Here is a 20,071-nt window from a genome sequence, read left to right on the forward strand (position 1 = left end):
AGGCCAGTGTTACATAAATGGTTGATAAAGATTGTCAGGCAAAACCAAATATAGAATAATAAAATATGAGCAACATACTAAAAAAAAAATCATCTTGAAATAATGGCTGGAATTTCACCTTTTAATTGGAAGCTTTCCCAAATGAAAACAAGGGGTAAACCGTTGGGAATAAAGAGTTGCTATTGGGCTTATAAACAAAGAATATTTTGTTTATTATATCATACTACAAAAACTTTCCAAAGTGTAACCCTGGCAACATAGAGAATTCAATAATGTGGCCGAGATTTTTTTCATGTTGATGATTCAAATCCATTCTCAGATGGAGGCAAGACCTCTAGGCCTTTACATCAAAGCAACGCAGATGGCGTAGTTGATACATTAGCTGACAGCTTAAGTCACATTGCAATTTTGACTTTGAAAGAAAGCTGTCAATATGAGGCTATGAGCCATATCTTCTTATTCTTGTTTAAGGTTTAATATGATTTGTACCACTTGTTTTTTTCCGTTTGGACATTCCACTTCCTTGAGAAATTACTCAGCTATTTAGATCTGTACTTCTACATGTGCATTTTTCAAGTGATAAATGTATACACGACACATGCCTAGGAAAGCATTCACCTCTTGGGATGTGTTCTTGTTTCGGCTGTTTGTAGTAAACATCAGTATTAATGTCAAGGTGCACATGGCTTCCATTACGTGTGAATGATAAGTTGTCTGAAAATTCAATGTTAAGGACAAACATTCCCCCGCATTTGTTACAAATCCCCTGCCCTTTTGATGATTGCATCTTGACAAAACTCCTATGAAACCATAAGAAAAGAATACAGGAAATCTTTTGCTATAATGTGGCACAATCTCACAAAAATACTTTTAAAACTCGAAAACATCTACATAAGTCGATTTTTTCGTCTGGTGAAGCTACAAAATTGGATATGAAGACAACTTCTATCACCATCTTTTTGGGGGTAGGGCAGTAGGGAGGCCGAATATTAAGAATGAAAAGAAGCAAAATGTTTCTCAAAATAAGTTAGCAACACAAGGGCAAAAACAGACAAAACAAACTTGTTAAGATGATACACCTCTTAGATCCTCCAGCCAGGAAAAAAACTTTACCAGCCAAGCTTTTGGATTATTGAAAGGCCACATACGACTGTTATTGAGTAGATACTACAATCCATGAACAGTGCATTCATAATGTTTTGCAATAACAATCCCAGCTCCAGAGCCTTCCCAATTTGATCAACCATACCAGCAGTAGGGATACTGTTTGCCGCTTTTTGATTCCTTTGGGACCCTGCTTCTTCTACGAGAAGGCGTGCAATAACAATCGATATGTTGGTCAACAACAGCAGCAGAAGAGGTCTAAAGAATATGACCACGTTGAAGAAGTGGCTGTTATAGGACACAAGAACCAAAATGGCAGCCACAAGAGAAAAGTTGAGGCGAATACTCTCAGAAGCAACAATTGCAGAACTGATTTTATTTGGGGCGAAAATATTGTGATAGTTGCTCTTCAGTTTAAAAAATTGACCCCCCTCAGAAGCAGAAAGGCATGGAGGATTCACAGGAGATGAATCCGGAAATAACTGCTCTTTGCCATCAAGATCCAAGGCAGGTGCACTTGAGGTTTCAATGTTCGACTCACATTTTCGCATGAATGGAGTTGTTCTGCTTTTGCCATCAGACTCATTATGCTCACCAGGCTCAATTCCACGGTCATTATCGGGCAAAAATGGTCCAGAAGCCCCACTCCCACTAATAGAAACTGTGAAGTAGCAATAAATGAGTGACAAGTATAATGAGCACTATCCTTTATCGAAAAAGAAAGTATAATACTAATAACACAAGCACTAGCCCACAGCATCACGACATAACTCTCACCAAGCTCACATACTCATTCCTTCCAATCGGACAAAATCAGAATTCTAAAACGAAAAGTTATTGGCAAGAAATCACAGAAGAGACTGGTCCAATTGTCATAATTTTATCCATGTCATAATTTGTCTAATTTAGAAGTCTGGGTACTGACTTTCATTACCTCCAAATATGCCATGATTTATACTTGTTTCTAAGTCTAGTTGTGAATCAAGGAAACTTTCCATAGATGCATTTCCAATAGTTCTTCAAATATCCAGCATTAAAGGTACTATAACAGGAAACCTCACCATCAATGCTCGCTTTTTTTTATAAGGTGAAGATTTTATCAAAAACAGTATCACGCTGATACAGTAAAAATACAAAAATAGGGATGCAACACGAGGACTAATTGAATGTCTTCTTTAGCTTCTCAATTATAAAACCTATTTATCTTGGACCATAGTTTTTTACACATATCTTTAGAATTTTTGCTGTGAAAGAATCTATATATTGTTACTTACCCCCTACATCCCATTTATGTGGCGGTGTTTGACTCGACACGAAAAAAGAAAGGAAAACTTTAAAACTTGTGGTCCAAAACAAGTCATAATTATTTGTGTGACTTTCAATCATCTCCTCAAGGGTACAATATGAATTTTAAAGTTAAATTGTTTAAATAAGGAAAGTATGACATTCTTTTTAGAATAGACTAAAAAGGAAAGTATGACACATAAATTGGGATGGAGGGAGTATTAGGTATCCATTATCCAAACTTTTTTTTAAAAAAAAGTAGGCAAATAAGCACCAAAATTTTCAAAATTGAGCCTTGGCAAATCAGGTGATCTGGGAAGGATGAAGCATAAATAACATGATTCAAGCAATATTCTGCACCTGTTAACCACAACATACATTCTATTTCTTGTTTATAAAAATTACCTTCCTCTTGTAAAGCCCTCGTCTTAGCACTATCTTGGAGAATATTGGAGTAATTACTGGGATTCTTCTTATGTCAATAGATAAGAGCATACAACAAAAACCAGCTTTTCAAAAGAGAAAAGCACAAAAAAGGGCGAGGTCCATGGGAGGAAGCAAAAAGAGCAAGAAGTAAAGGTGCACGCTTCTTTGAGATGAAATGCTATGAATTGTCCAGAGAAAACTGCAAAATAGTGGCGACGTCCATGGGAGGAAGAAAAATGAAGAAGTACGCTTCTTTGAGATGAAATGCTCCATTTACAGAAAATAGAAAATATCAAACACAAATGAATTTAGTCCTACAATAATCAAATTGTAACTAAAATAACTAATTTCATTATCCTGCATACAAAAATGCAGATATGAATCCAACTCTTCAAAATTGAGATTTAAAGAACCAACCACTTCCCGTTGAGAATTTTTTGCGTGTCATTTTTTGAAAGCGCATTGATTCACTCATAAAGAGATAACTCCTTGCTTAACATAGTTTCATCGCTTTAAGCGATGTCTCTTAATGACAATTGACACCGACCCATTTCAATCCAATCCGTGGCAGGAGTATAGTTTCAATATTTACATACTATCAACATAAATTGGATATAAACTAAGTAATGTTAACACCGTTTCGCCGGATATGCAATAAAATGATTTCATTTCTCAAAAAAGAAAAAAAAAAAGTTTATCATGTTACTATACTTCAATGACATGAACTTGAGACCCGCCTTGACCTAAGAATCTATCGGACCATTTTCCAAGGGGCCACATATATATGTATATATATACACACACACACACCAACATTGCTAGTTTTACCGAGCATCGATTTCTAGTTCTTCCTTTAATTGTAATCTTCTAGAAGCTTCTATAAACTCAAAAAATTCTATCAGTGGAGGCAAATGCCTAAGCTCGGCAGAATTACTCGCTACTTGTGCTGGTGGGAAGTAGTGGGAAGTAGTAGGTACCCCGGTGGATTAGGCGTTCTAATTGATAAACTCACAAAATTCTAATTATTTTTTTTGGACATAATACACCAATTAACTACAAATAATTCGTTCCCATTTTATATCCCCGAAGGGACAACTGCAAACAGTTTCTCGTAGTAAGAAACTTTTGATAGCAAAACAGAAAAAAGTAATTTAAATTGAATTATCACTTTACATGTACAAAAATCAATTAAAAATTGAAACCAAGCAAACAATTGATGTGAATATTAGTGTGCGTACCGGGAGACGATTGATTGGAAGGGAGGTGATCGCGAGAAATCCATGGAGGGCAAGAGGCGGTGTGAGAATGCCGAGATTCCGATCCCGGTCCCGATCCCGATTCCGTTTCTGATGATAGAGTTGGGATCCTGCCGGTGATAAGGGCTAATCGGTCATTTCCTCGTTCCACAATACGGCGCCGTCGGGTTTCTCTGCCGCTCGTCGCCATTATTATTCTTTCGTGGGATAAAAAAGAATTGAAGGATCGTCTCTGTGACAAAGAGGGACGAGTTCTTTTCTTATTCAGGTGGATTTTCATTAGTTTTCCTATTTTAACCTTCATCCTTCCGTCTTATTACACGTTATGCACCAAATAGGCAAGAAATTGATATTACCCCTAACTTATAATTTAACTAGTAAATTTGTCCGCGCGCGAAGCGCCGTTATAAAAAATCTCATCAAATTCATTAAAATATTTTTAATAGTTTAACAACTCTTTTTGTCTCAAAATATAAATTGATTAGATTTAAAAATTTAATTCGTCTTTACTACTCACCTAAGTCTTTTATAGATATTTGCTATTGACTATGGAGATTGTTAGTAAGGTTTCTGAGCCTAATCGCAAGAGAATATTCAAGGGGCTTAAGCTCATTTAATAATCATATGCAAAAGCAAGGGTATTAAAAGTCATACTCATCAAATTAAATAACAATAATTTCCATAAGAGAACACAAAATGTACAAATGACATGATTGCCTAACTTGAAAATGTTTTCAATTTTAAAATGTCGATAAATACATCAAAATTATTAATCCACGAAAAAATGACAAAAAGGAGACAATTTGGTACCAAGCTAAGGACTAGTTACTTATCACAAATAAAAGCACCCCATTAGCGTATTCAGTCCTCGTCAAATAAAAATATAATACAGTAAAATAAAAATACTTCACTTTTCAATTCTATTTTAATAATTTGGATTGTCCAAAAAATATGGTCATATTTTCTCTACTTAGATCCTACACTCTCTCTGGAAATTTATTTAAAGAAAAGATCCACCGACTTGATGGAGTTTCAAAAGTAAAATTGTTTTCTACATAATTCAAATTGCTACTCAATATTTGATTATTATGAGACCGACATTTCATGGAAGAAAGATTTATGACTTTCAAAATGTTACTTTTACTTGAACTTTTCCAAGTATAATTAATTTTCAACTCTTACCTTAATAGTATTCCCAAATAAAATAAGATGGCTCAATTGGGACATAGTTGTAAACTACATTGTTCAATAACTTTGGCATAAACTACTTTATCACAACTATAACAAACTTAGCCAAAAGTACAACAACAAAAACGATAGGATATCAAAATCGTCAAAATCTAACAGAAACATGCAAAGTTCAATTGATTGAGAAAGTAATAAGACTATTCCTTTTTCTTGATGCACATCATATTGTAACGGTTCAAGTGCTACTATTTAAAAGAAAAGCCTGACAAACGCTTCTCCTAACATATATATTTACAAACAAAAAAATAGTTTGTGTTATTTACAAAAAAATAGTTTGTGTAATTCTTAAGATAAACAAATGACAATTACATCACACTAAAGAGGATGTGCAATACAATTCAATATGTATCTTAGACATACATATCCTATCTAACTAACTGACTAGGAGACAGTAGCGTTATCTTCCCTTTTCTGGTCTTTCAAAGTATCAAACTATAATTCTTCAAGAACAATTCATCATGTTGATCCAACCATTTGAGAAAACCACACCCCCAGACCTTGCTACAAAACTCAAACAAATTCAAGAAAACTGATTAGAAAACTTTTCAGTTGGAGCATCAATAGAATTAAAAAACAAAAATTCAGATAAAACTTCGTGAATAAAGATTTCTGAAACATCAATTAAACTTACATGTAATATCATTAAGCATAAATATAATTAAGATTCTAGTTATCATATTGCGTAAAGCTATTCATGTTTTATCAACTTGATGAACCTTACGATATGCAAATTCCGCACAAAATGAAACTATTAACTACCGGTAAAAATTATTATTACAGAATAAAGAAAACAATAACTGAGTTTTTTTTTCTTAAAATTGATTATAAGAAACTGACGATATAGTGGCTCGTGGGAATTCTAAGATTTAGGTCTCAATTGCATTATGACCTCATTATTAAGGTTTCTTAACCAAAGATGGTGACATCAACAAAACAAAATAATTCAAAATCAACAAAATATCAATAAAGTTGTAATTAGTTCACAATAGAAAAAAAAGAAATTGAATGCTTAGAACAATATCATATACTACAATGGTTACAAAATATTTTTATAATTAAGGTACGACAAAAAAAGGTATTCACCTCAGCAGTGCTTGGCTATTAATTTTCAAAGGTCGATCATCATATCATGTAGAACCAAAAAAAAAAAAAAAACTGTATAAGAGGGAAGAAAGAGAATTAACCATTTATTAACGTCCGAAACATTGACAGGTAAAAAGATATACAAAATACAAGGGCTTCATACTCCACACAGATGCAGTCATACTCGATGGTAATCAAACACTTACCAGTGAAGCACGGGTCCATGGAAGGAAACTTGTGGATTTGGAGGAAGAAGTAAATAAAACGGAGGAGATTTAATTTATCGTTGAAAGTGAGAGAAGGAAGACGATGAGAAGTGTTATTATGCAAAAATATTTACCTCTGGTTGTAATAGAAAAAGATGTAATGTGTGAATGAGATGTGTATTAAGAATGAGTTTTTACCACGGAGAAGCCGAAGAGGCGTAATTAATATGGTTATAATTGTGGTGACCATTGGCTTTTTTTTATCAGATATTCAAAACCCAGCTTTATTATATATGTAGATGTAGATGTAGATTTTCCAATTTGTCTAGCCTTATCCATTATTCACTTTTACTCTCTTGAATCTTGTCCACCGTATTATTCACTCTCCTCCTTTATCATATGCAACCAACCAAACACTTTATTATTTTATGTGAATACCATCAACCAAACTATCTCTAAGATGCAAGAAATCTATTTCTATCACAAAATATGGGCATTGATATGGTGGCTACTTATTTACCTATACACTCTATGATTATGTAATTTCGCTTATACTCGTCCACACTTGCTCAGAAATATGAGTGAACAATTTGTCCATGTACAAGAATAACTCTATTAGCATGCTAGATAATGTCACACAGTTCAGAAAAAGTTACGAGATTCCAGTTGTGCAAGGGCCAGAAACATTTAATTCAATTAATCGAAAGATAAATGCCTTTAGGTGGATATTATTAGAGTCTCGGGGACCAAAAATGCAATCTCTCAAATGCTTTGAAATTTGAGTAAAATAACATATGGCCACTAGGTTTCTACAAATGCAGACTTTGGCACCAAATTCCTCTGCAGCAATAACGGATTTCGAGGACAAAAGGACTTTGCTACTATGCTAGTTGAGTTCTATAAGTATACATGCTGAAATAAACTTATAACACGAACGACTATTTCTTTTGACAAAATGGAGTTTGTTGATTGTAGCTTAGGCTGAATCATCAACCTCTAATAACAAAATATAACAATAACAAACAAAAGGAAACGTAGTAAAAAGAAAATAACAAAATGATGTCAGAAGTGGGATTTGAACCCACGCCCTCTCACGAGGACCAGAACTTGAGTCTGGCGCCTTAGACCACTCGGCCATCCTGACCTTATCTAAGGTGCATCACAGAATATTCAACTTCAACTCCATCTGTCCTGTTAAAACTAGCAAAGGACAAAGATCAGGTAAAACTAAAAGGAAATGTGTACATCCCATGCCTCCCTCATTAACTTCTTATGAGAAAAAATCATAACAAGTGGGATTATATTTGTATTTTGTTTGGTTGGAGGTATAAATTTGTACCTCTAACCAAACAAGGTATAAACATAATCCCAAAATCTTATCCCACTTTATACCATCAATTGTGGCATTATATTATTTCATCTTTTATGTGGTATAAATTAGTACCGGGATTATACCAAACGACCCCTAAGGACCATTGTGATCATTTACTCAAAAACTCCAAAGTCCTAACTCCTAAGTATCAGTTTTCCCAATCAACTACTATTACTCTTCATATGTCACACGGTCCAAATTATAGCTAGGAAGCTGAACTGTATCAGCAGCAATGCAGTACAACTGTGACACAATGGCAAATGAGACAGTAATAAAAAGTCTTTTACTTTTTTTTTTATGTTTTAAGACAGGCGCACATTCGATATATATTGAGCCCGCTCTTTTACTCCTCCCTAACAAACATCACATGTTACGCGTTTACAACTAGACCAAAAACCTAAAATTCCTTTTATAGATTGACCATGACTCAGCTTGGACTGACAATGCATTCTAATCTTCATACGGCAAACATTTGATAATTTAGCATTGCTCTTTATTTAGCAGTTTCGGCGGTCATTGCATATGCAATAACAGTTACTACTTAGAAACAATTGGCAGTCATTTATGCATTAACAGGTACATATTGAGTCCGCCCTTTTACCCTTCTCCACCTAAATACCTGAACCAACAAAAAGCCCTTTATAGATTGACCATGACTCAGCCTGGATTGTTTATCACAAGTAAATCTTTTTAATCAGAAGCTGCAATGTCGAGGATTCATCTTCATACAGCAAATATTTGATAATTTAGCTCTGCAGTTTTGGCGGTCATTTTCGGTACGGTTTGCTCCAGAAAATTTCAGATACAGACCCAACCAAACACTCCAAGCAATGGATAAAAGATTTAATTGAATAAAGTATAATATCTCCCCCGTTACTATCCAACAAAAATATATTGCATTTTCTGGAAAAAAACCTGCAGCTTTTCCTGTGCCGCTGAATCTTGATCTACAGGCTTACAGAGTAATGCTATGTGTAGCCACATCCATTTACACATCATTTCTACAAAGAAAGACACTATACACTGGAATCCCAAAATTTTGTGCTCCAGGAAAAAGATGCTTATACCTCTCTTGTTTTTTTCCCATCAAAATTTAAAGCTATTTTCCAATTTATTGCGTTGATGAACATATAGTCCGGACAGCATTTTGTTAAAACTATAAGTTTCTTATAATTAAAATTAAAGACGTGCAATATCACATGGTAGATTGAACTATACTAATAATTAAGGCAAGACAAATTAAGCAGGAAGAAATGATTTCACCAGTAAACAATTATACCATATAATATAGAAGTTGTGTGATAACACAATGCCAAAAACTCATACTGAGCAACATACAACGACGCCCAATTGGATTACACAAACAAAAACACTAAGCAAAAATCTAATTTAGAGCTCATCCTCCATCCTCAAATACTCTCCAATATCAGCCTGATGAAGAACTACAATCCCATTTGGATCCATTTTCCTACAATCTTGCGTACTCTTCGCCGCAACCCCAAAACCCAAAGGCACATCCGACATTGAAAACACCACCACTCCATCATGTTCGCTAATGCTCTCAGTAATCCTCCCAACCCCACCTTTCAATACATTATTACCGTACAAAAAACTCATCTCAGAGGTGGGTTTTAACCACACTTTGTGCCTAGAGTGACCTGCCAATATACCCAAGCACTGTACAGTCAGGTGAAATTTACCTCCTTTTGTGAATTTTCCTATCTGGGTTCCAAGTGCAATTAAGTTGTCTCGCTTTATATTCGTGGCTCGTTTGACCAGCGATTCTGATACGTAGTAGACTCTGTTTCTCTGAAGACGGAAGCAGTAGCGACCGGGAGTGTTGTCGGGTCCTTCGTGAGATGGGTTCTCGACTATGTTCTTCAGATTGTTTCCCACGAATTTGTGTAGCTTTTCGAAGACTTGTGTCGTTTCTTGCTCGTCCAGGGGTCTCATTGTATTGTTGCTGGCGTCTGATGAACCCTAACACCTCATTCTTTGCTTCTATTTCCCATCTTATACTGAATGGGCTAGGGTCTGTTGGGATCTAATTGGGCCTTAATAATCTAGCCCAACCTAGTACTGGGCCTAGCCTTTTTAGCATTTTTGGAGAGAGAGAAAAAAAAGGTATGCTATTTTATTGCTTTCTTAAATAGATTAAACGATAAATTTATAAGCTATTCAGAGAAGTCACTACTATGCATTGATCTGCTCATTTTTTTGGGTAATCATCTAGTTCCTTGCATGGAATTGGAGGAGATATTTTTCTTATTGATAGCCCTGGTGCTAATTAAAAATAATTGATTTACTATATAAAAGTTGAATTTGTTAAAGAAAAAAAAAAACTTTTGAAGAGAAAGGTCCAAAAGATTCCCTCTAATTTCAAGCTTTGAATCAAAAGTCTTTCAATTTCTCTCTTCCAAATCAAAGTAGTCCTATTGACGGAAAAAAAAAGAGAATAAACAATAGTGAGCATAATTAATTATCTAAATTTGCAAAATCAGTGCAGTTTCAGTTCAAGGCACACATTCCAAATAACTCCCTATGTTTTGACGAGTTTTCAAAAAACTACTTGAATGGGATAATTGTGGTGGAATGGAATCGTCCTTTCTCTTTTCCTTTTATTTTTTGCCTCCTTAAAAGTGTGTGCAAGGCAAATTCAGCAACAAGCCTAAGCTCAGGAAACACTCCTTCCGCAGATAACTGGCAACCAACAATGCGTAAAAGCACATGGCTTTACAAAAACTAATGAAAGCATTAACTACACTTACTGCCTTCCATGAGTTCACAGACAATTTTCTGAAGCCATGTTGCTAGATAACCGTATACCCAAAATTATGACCAAGGTGGTGACAACTGATTTGCTTTTACAGAAAAGTAATGAAGCATTAACTACGTTACTGTTTGAACCAAAACAACTACACTTTCTGCCTTCCCTAAGTTCACAGACACTATTACTATATATGCAAAATTATGACTAAGGTGGTAACAACCGGTTTGCTTTTCCAAAAGCCGTACTAATTTGGCTCGGAAGGATAATCAACCAAACTGTACCAAAATAGAGATCGGTTCTAATGGCATGTCCTGTTGCAAGTGCGTCCTGATCAGTTTTCATCTTCTGAATCAGGAACGACAACAGACTCGGCAGCAGTATTAACAGTAGGTCTTTGCCTCAACCTATTTTTCGCACCCAGATGAGTTGTTTCTGGAACAGCAAAGCCATCAACTCCAGCTAGCCGCTTACTGTAGCGACAACTGCTTGGCCTATAGTCCAAGCGACTATTCTCCTTCATTGACTGCTTTCTGTTGCCAGCTATGTTAATTTCTTTCATTGAGTCAGTATCATCTTCATCAAGATCAGCTTCATCAACCTCATCACTGGTATCATCAACGTCATCATTGCTTCCTTGAGGCTCATCACTCTCAGTTTCACTGTCTGTGGCATCACTGCTTATGGAGTTAGATGCTGGAGAGGAATCCAGGGAATTAGTTCCATTCCTAGGCACATGCTCATTGAGTTGAGTTTCATTTGTTGGTTCTTCAATTCCCTTCCGTTTGCTAAACCACAAATTATTTGCCAGTAAGCCAAGGTTATGATCCGAAATGGATAAAAATAGTTGTGTCATGAATGGAAGAAAAATTAGCCTTGGGATGTAGATGAAATGATTCAAGTCAAAACTCAAAACAAGCTTTGACATGAAAAACAATTAAAAGAAAAAAACAAAACAAAATGGTAACTCTGAACCATTACTGCAACTGCAGGTGGTTTCATAGTGTTCAAATATGCTTTAGAAGAGAGTTTGTACTCAGATCATGCAAAAGCACCATAAAAGCAAAGCTCATTCTTGTTGACAAGAGTTCATATATGGGTGGATACCGCCAATTGAGATACAAGCAGTTAAGGGGGGTACATTAGTAAAGTAGGTTTGAATAGTAGCGGGAAAAGGGAGCATGAAACTAGGCATTGATCCTGAGGTGGCTTCAGTAGGAGTTCATCAAATTTTGGGGCAATGCAAATGATCTGATCATAATTAGTGTCAGAATATGTTCCACAAATGACAAGGCATCACATGGTGTAAGGCGATGTGATTAGATTCACATTTCAAGCGGGACAGGCTTGCAGATTCAGCAATTAATCCTAGGAAATTTTGGAAGTTTCCAACCTAATGACCTGGTTACCTCCATGGCCCAATCATTCAGCAGGACCTCATTTTAACAGCTTTCAAGAACTTACCAACTATGATAATAAGATATTTTCAAACTAGAGAGAAAAACAGAGCCTTTGTGTTGGATGAGTGTAGTTGATTGAGTGACATGGAGAAACTGTGACAATGCCTATAATATCACCCAAGATACGAAGAAGCAATGAGATACTAGTAAGACTTACTTTGTTACTTGTATGGCCTCATTGATTGCTCTATCAAAATCATCTGCATATGAATTTGCACTTGCATAAGCATCCACAGTTTGGAACACTAACAGAAAATCATTTGGACTTATATACTATCTAATTATGCTGCAAATATTTCCCAAGGTCTCCATGCTTTCCCTATGTGCCATGCTCATACAAAAGTCTCATTGATATCTTCTAACATGATTTGAAGCTTACATCTCATAAATAGGCAATCCCATGTACTAAAACCATGCTTTAAACTTACGGAAATAGGATGAACTAATATAAGAACCTCCAATGATAAAGATGTTTACGTTTTCTGTAAAAGTGAAACTAAAATTTCCAGAAATAAAACTCCCTAAAATTTCAAATATGTCACAGAAATTCAGGCCCAAGATAAACTTTATTTGTCTTAAGGTATGGAATCAATGAGGGAATTAATGATACAATCAGAAAAGATTGATTAACAAAACAAATTCATATATACCGCATCTGTAATTGACTGGCCTACGCATCCTGCAAGAACGAGGAACTGCAAGGTTTCTTAAGCCTTCTACGAGTCTTTGCTCTCTTTGCTGTCGCTTCAAAGCCATATCTTTCTTCTGTAAAAGGAAAACATCTATATGCATCAGGAGCTCATGATGAAAGCAGAAATATTTCTGCATAAATTTCCTTGGAATCCTCAGCTTATAGAACCAAAAGAAATAAGACAACTCGTATAAACAGTCTGAAAGAAACCAACCCTCTGAATTTTCTGAAGAGCAGGAATAGCATGAGCTTCAACAGCCTTGCCCACATCAGCTTCCCATTTAACTTGACTTGATGAAAACTCTTCCTATCATTGATAGCAACAGGAATGTGACGACTATTGAAAAGTTGAATCGTTTGGAATGAAAGAGAATTGTTGCCTTACCACAAAATTTTGAAATTCTTCAAACGTAGTAGCAAGTGTCTCCCACTGAGAAGTGATAGCTGATATGCTTTTCCTGTCCTTTACCTTTGAGATGGATTCAATTTGACAAACTTCCTTGTATAATCTATGACCAATAGTTTCATTCCCATCATACCTGTCACGAAATGTCGAGCTGTCAAAGGCATACTCGCATAGCTTAATGTTACACATTCAGAACTTACCAGAATGAAACTTCATCTCCATTGCCCCCAAGCTTCTCCTTACGGAAAGCAGAAGCATCAGTTTTACTTTTAGTTTCATGGTTAATGTAAGATACGGCGTCATCTTGCTGCAAAGACAAACGATAAATGCGAAATCATTAAAAGCAGCATTCATTAATATGTTAAAGAGAAATCAACAGCATATATGGTTTCATCCAACTTTTGATTGCTATTGCTGCATGTTGATGCAGAAGAGTGAGCACTAGAAAAAATCACAGAATTCAAGGAGAGGGAAACACAGATGCAATACATCAGCTCGAATTTCACAAAGTGCTTTAAGAATAAGCAGGCGAACTGCTGGGTCGAGCGCCTTGTATGTGGACATCTCCTCTCTGAAAAATAGAAACAGAAGCTGAATGAGAGACATCTCTCATCAAAGTAAACCTAATCTTCAGAGCAGTTTCATTTCTTGGGAAGGGAAGAAAGACGGAGAGAAATATGGTACCCCTTTTTTGCAGTCAATGGAAAAGTCCCTTCAGCAACCTGCAATGAAATGCCAAAAGGAATGGAATGAAATCTTCATTTCTTGAATCAAACACACACCAGTCAAAAGCTAGAATCACCTACCCATGGCCACCACATTTCAAGTTTCTTGCTTAATGCTATCACCCATCCATTAGAAACTTTCAGTAGTTTACTCACAGGAGGTATCCCCTGAAGAAATATGCAAATCATGTTAGAAAAAGAAAGTCAGGACAAAAAATATAAATACGTTAGCAAGTTTATAATTTCAGAATGTCTCTTACAACCGGGAAGGGATGAGATTATTTTACTTGAAAATAGAGTGGGTACTTTTAAAGATAAATTTGGGATTGGGACATAAAACTTTAGACGACTCCCTCTGTCCCAATTCTCTCGCTAACTTTTGACTTGTCACAAATTTAGCATTTGTTGAGAAAAATGGGTAGTCATAGTTTGACTTTTATATAGTAAATGAACATAATAGAGGATAAAGATGAAAGATATAAAGTGGGCTTTGAAGCAATTGAATGTTCGGTTTAAGGAAAGTGGACAACAATTTGGGGCAATCGAAATAAAAAAAGTAGGACAAACATTTTTAACAGCAAAATTAACTAAGAGTTTATCGGATAGTTACTCACAAAATGCACTGCTCACCTTCCTAAGACAACTTACAAATTTTTTAAAAGTGATTAGTGTACATTCCCCTTTTAGAAATTTCTAAAGACTCTTGTCTGAGCTATTTATTTTGGAAGTTCCTGTTGTTATGTAGCTTATCTCATGATAAACAAATGTTGCTAGCAACTTTTCGTCACCAATCAGCATATGTACAATTGCATGAATTAATCGTATCCTCTGAAAAGGCAGAAATGCTATCAACATCATCACTCAGAGCACCCATTTATCATTTATCTTTCAAGAGTCTGTCTATTGTCTAGGAAAATCTTATGCCAGCGCCCAGCAGGCAAAGTCATGAAATTGGCGGTCTGAACTACAAACTGCTTTGACTCTTTTTAAGGATCCAGGCTGCCATATGATACAGTCCCCAAGTCATGCTATGCTATCTATAATACCGAGTCAGCAACGACAATGTCTGCATGAATCAAGCAGTGTTCATCTCATCAAATCAAATTAACAGCTTGGAGTACAAAGTTTTACTTCCATGTCTTTTCTTTAGTAGTGTGTATCCTAAGAAAATCTTAGCCTCAAAAGTATAGAGCTCGCATTGCACGTTAGAAAAAAATGGTTGTCAACCCAGTCATCAAAATATTTGCACCTAGGGGTGGGCGTTCGGTACTTTGGTACGGTATTTAAGAATTTCGATATGGTATTTCGGTATTCCGTTTATCAATTGTGCATACCGAATACCGTACCAAAGTAGTTCGGTATTTTCTTGTTTGGTTCTGTACGGTTACGGTATCGTACCAAGTCTTTGTGAACAAAAAAGTGGTGAATTCTAATTCATTAGGAATCATATAAGAATACAAGATCAGTTCATCTGAATCTACCCTACAAGCAACTGTGGTTTCTAGATATTGCAGCTCGGAGAAGCATTGAGAGAAAGCTAAGTGTTCAATTTTGATTAACATAAAAGATCACTAATTTCGTTATTTTCTTTAACCAAATAATCCAAATTCAAGAAGACTCACGAAACTTCCAAGGGATTTCTGCGAATAGACTGGTCCAGGTGCATACTGTTTCAATTCCTAGCCATCATAGCAATTAGAACCCTTTGGAATAAATCAATTCTAAGGACAGTTAAATCCTCAGCCCACCAATCAACAATAGCCTTTGGATTTGAAAATGTGGAGGAATTCATCAAGCTAATAGCATCGACCTCTATTCTACCTGACTTGCATATTTCGGTATACCGAAGTATCGAAAGTTCAATACCGAGAATCGTACCGAAGTACCGAGCTTTTGAAAATTCTATAACGAATTAATACCGAACAACCGAAGAACCGATACCATACCGGATTAATTCGATCCGGTCTTACTTTTGCTTTTTTGGATTTTATGCCCACCCCTACCCAACATGCATGACACTTTATACAAACCCATCCAGTGAAGAGAAAAATGCATTTTTCCTTTGTAATATCTCAAGGGACAAGATTACTTGCTCCAACTTTTACTAATTTTTTTCAATTCCATGACAAGTAAATCTATCAAGTTGGTCAAAAAGAAACAAGTTCAGTAAATCGATTTTTTATCATACCTCCGGGAACATGATCATTGCGGCAATTTTTATCAAAAATCAGATTATTCTTTCTTTTTTTTAAACAGACAAATTATCAAGATGATCAGAAATGCATGCATGGAGAAGAAAATATACAGATCTACGCTGAATGCACATAGCATAAAGAGACCCTAGAAAATATAACCACCATCATAACTCAGTCTGATATCAGCCCAGGATTTCATGGCTAGTATAAGCTTAACATATGAACATTTCCAAAACTTAAAAGGATTTTGTTGGTTGTTAGTTGCAGCTAAAATTTATAGAAAGCAACAAACTTAACTAAGAATCATAAGGTAGTCAACATGGGAAGCAACCTGAAAGAAAAGAAAGAGCATAGTTGATCTTAGCATGCCCAAGTTAATGCATGTAGTTGAACTTCAAATCCAGCAGCAATACTTTCTTCTGACGTACATGGACAACTTTACAACTCTAACTACTCACTTTATCACAGTGAAACTCACAGCTTCATCATTCTCTCATTTTTATTTTTATTTAAAAATTATTGTTGTGTACCAGCATTGAGAAGGTGCTGTTGGTGCGTTTACATCTTAGGATTTACCTCACAAGAAGAATAGTGAGCTGAGGAAATCAAGCATGGCATCTACATTAGTTGCAAAAACCATATTGCACCAAAGGGCAAAAAGATAACAACTTTTGCTTAAGGCAAATTACATTTTCATATTTGCCATAAAAGATTTTATGGTTCCTTTTCCTCCAAATAGTCTATAAAATGCCTGCTGGAATGGTGTACCAGATATGGGAAGTAACCTTGTCTAGTTTCTTTCTGTGCCGGGCTGCTCATGAATTCTGAAGTTATTTTTGGCATGGATGTTCAGAATCTTGAGGTTAGTGTAAGAAAAGACAGTTGGCATCCTCTATGTGCATTCTCTCCTTTAAAGCCACCTTGAAGTAGTATTACAGAACTAAAGGTACTACTAGATCAAAAAGATGGTGGAAATTAAAGTGCAAACACATAGTTGTATGCACACAAATAGTAATAAAGATAACGTATGAGCCAAACCTTCAGAAGCATGATATGCAGCTGAGCAAGAGTATCATTTGGCTCAATGAGGGCTGTTTCTATCTCCTCGGCTGAAATTTTCAATTTGATTTTGAGCACCGGCTCAAAAACCTATCAACATTTAAAAAGAACTTCAAGTACCTTCAAACTAAACATTCAACACATTTATATGATGTACACAGGTATAAATAGCAGAGTGCCTTTATAGTACATGTACAAGTATCAAAAGGAAAATGGCAAGCTCGTATAACCCAGTTATGCAAGTTTCAAATGCACATATGCAATTTTACACTCAACGCCAAACTATATCCACTGTCAGATCAACATTCAACAGTCATTGTGATCTTACATAGCAATAATAAATAATTTCATTAATTGTTAGTTGCAGGTCAAAACCTTCAAGTACCTTCAAAATGTACATTCACTGTTTATACAAGTATATGTTTAAAAATTGCAGTAATCCCAACAGAGTTTTAAGTTTTTTCCACTGTCAATGTATAGAGAATGAGTAGAGCTTAAATAGAGAAGTGAAGATTCATATAGCTGACTCCAACTTGTTTGGGACTAAGGCTTAGTTGTTGTTATTGTTGCACTGTCAGTATATAAAATTTTTATACTATCAGACCAAGTTAACGTACAACAACAGGTAAATCTTTATAGCAAGCTTGATATGGTTAACCTGAAAAATAAAGATATAACCTACTATATCCACTTAAATTGAAATGATGGTGTAAAATTCTTTACATTGTCAGTGTGTATAACTTAAAATCTATCCCAATATTATGAACAGAGTTACCTAGCATCTGTGCTGGTGGGAAGTAGCAAGTACCCGTGAGATTAGTAGAGGTGGGCGCAAGATGGCCCGAATACTACGGTAATCAAAAAAAATCATCCCAACATTATACAATACAAAGGAAACAAACGATTATACTACTCATTTAGCAGGCCATACAACCATCATAACAACACATCACCATTGTCAGGCCCATATGGGTACATATGGATTGAAGCCACCACACCCAGAAACTCAAAACTTATTAACCACAAAAATATATCCACATTCCACAAAACCCTCAAATACCTTAAACATATACGTGTATAAATGTACATGTACAAGTACGAAAAGAAATCGAACCGAGTGGCATCTTAGCCACATCTAACCTTGCGTGTAACATGTACAATTTATCCACGCTCATTAGGTGGATATATAAAGTTGTTTTGTGTATATAAGCAAGCAAATAAGTCAACTATGCAATTCTGGAAGAACAAAAATATTAACTTCTGAAAATGCTAAAATCTTACGTTGAGAAAGTTTAAAACAGAGGCTAACTCCCACCGTTGACGGAGCCTACAACGTACGAGTTCCATTTCCGACGTCAACTCCGGCGCAAAAACTACTATTTCCATGTCGACGTCGTTTTCTCCTTCGTCGTAAACCGCTGGTCGCCGATAAGTTGATGAGGAAAATCGGATTTTGAGAGAAAATTGTTATTGCAAGAGTGAAAAATGATGTTTTGAGGGCTTTAACTTTCCCGCCTAATTGCTTTACCTTAGGGTAAAATATTTACCCCTAAAAATAGACATGACAGACGGGCTAGATCCAAGTTCGGACCCGGTTTCAGACTCAGGTGCCGACCTTTTCAGTTTCCTCAACCATTTGATTGAGCTTTCAAAATTTTCTTTACTTTTGAAAAATATATTGGAAACACCATTGTAGGGGGGGGGGCGGGGGGATTTTTAGTTTTTTACTGTGAAAGGCTTCCACTAACCAAGTAATCAGCCGTATATCGAGCACTTTTTTTGTAACGCATAATAATGTATTTAAATAATTTAGACGCAACGTATAAGAAAAAATCATTCAATTTTATTTATTTATGTGTTGTAGACAATAAATTTGCGTCGAGAAAATAAAATTAAAATCGAAAATATCGCAACAATCGTAGTATTTGATTTCAAATATTTTGAGTGTTACAATCTCTATGAATCATCTAATTCTTTCTTCCAATAGTAAATAAATTCAAGGGTCTTTGAGCTTGATCTTGAATCTCTATTTGTTTCCACGAACGATGATATTGTCCTTGAGCTTGAGCTTGACTGCTTGAACTTGATCTTGATTCGTTCTTCGTTCTTGAGCTTGAACTTGATTTCTTTAACTTGAACTTGATTGCTTGAAGCTTGAAACTTGTAGAGAAATTTGTTGTTCCTCTGTACTTGTAAATAATGATTCTGGAAATTAGAACGTTAGCTTATAAACGTAAATATAAATAAACAAAAAAAAAACAGAAATTAATTCGAGCCCACTGAATTCACAGTGTTTCCTTAAGGAATTTAATCCCCTCCTAGTACCCAAGGTTATAGATTATTTCCTCCCAGGATAGAACGAATTACACACCGGTGTAGCGGTACTTCAAACCCCAGTGTTTCAACGAACACAAAGTTCGGCAACAAATCACACTTATGGATGCTTTGTTTGTAGTTAAAAACAATGCAGAATAAGGAGGACAACTCAGAAGTCGAATGGAAATTCTGAGAGGAAGGAATGCAAAGTATAGCCAATGTTGAATTCTTACTGAAGAGAATATCAAATTGCAATTCGTTTTTCCAGTGTATACGCAGTGTATACAGAGTGTATATCCAGTATATGCAGAGTGTATATCCAGTGTATACAGAGTGTATATTAAGTGTATACAGAGTGTTTCAAGTGTTTTTTTTCGATGTGTTCTTCTTTCTCTCCAACTTATGCTCTATTTATAGCAGTTATTTGAGAGAAATCTGCCCCTTCCATGGTGCAACAAGCACTAGATCATGGA

General features: G+C 35.6%; 3 protein-coding genes and 1 non-coding gene across 4 annotated transcripts; all 4 read right to left on the bottom strand.

Annotated features, from left to right (window-relative positions):
• Positions 1-846: 846 nt before the first annotated feature.
• Positions 847-4,332, bottom strand: LOC104225528 (uncharacterized). Its single transcript, XM_009777352.2, has 2 exons — positions 4,053-4,332; positions 847-1,765 (listed from the first exon to the last, which is right to left on the bottom strand). The coding sequence occupies exons 1-2, from the start codon at positions 4,258-4,260 to the stop codon at positions 1,110-1,112; spliced, it is 864 nt and encodes a 287-aa protein (XP_009775654.1). The 5' UTR covers positions 4,261-4,332; the 3' UTR covers positions 847-1,109.
• Positions 4,333-7,667: 3,335 nt separating this feature from the next.
• TRNAL-CAA (transfer RNA leucine (anticodon CAA)) lies at positions 7,668-7,751 on the bottom strand. The gene has a single exon. It is a non-coding gene; the product is annotated as a tRNA-Leu (tRNA).
• A 1,485-nt stretch (positions 7,752-9,236) lies between these two features.
• On the bottom strand, positions 9,237-9,958 carry LOC104225527 (uncharacterized). Its single transcript, XM_009777351.2, has one exon. It carries the CDS (start codon positions 9,930-9,932, stop codon positions 9,369-9,371), a length of 564 nt encoding a protein of 187 aa, XP_009775653.1. The 5' UTR covers positions 9,933-9,958; the 3' UTR covers positions 9,237-9,368.
• A 695-nt stretch (positions 9,959-10,653) lies between these two features.
• LOC104225526 (DDT domain-containing protein DDR4) lies at positions 10,654-18,950 on the bottom strand. Its single transcript, XM_009777350.2, has 11 exons — positions 18,564-18,950; positions 17,262-17,372; positions 14,110-14,196; positions 13,988-14,025; positions 13,793-13,874; positions 13,504-13,610; positions 13,283-13,436; positions 13,112-13,204; positions 12,857-12,971; positions 12,364-12,406; positions 10,654-11,534 (listed from the first exon to the last, which is right to left on the bottom strand). Exons 1-11 carry the CDS (start codon positions 18,666-18,668, stop codon positions 11,081-11,083), a joined length of 1,389 nt encoding a protein of 462 aa, XP_009775652.1. The 5' UTR covers positions 18,669-18,950; the 3' UTR covers positions 10,654-11,080.
• Positions 18,951-20,071: the final 1,121 nt, after the last annotated feature.

This window comes from Nicotiana sylvestris, chromosome 8 (assembly GCF_000393655.2).
Source record: "Nicotiana sylvestris chromosome 8, ASM39365v2, whole genome shotgun sequence".
Classification (NCBI taxonomy): Eukaryota; Viridiplantae; Streptophyta; class Magnoliopsida; order Solanales; family Solanaceae; genus Nicotiana; species Nicotiana sylvestris.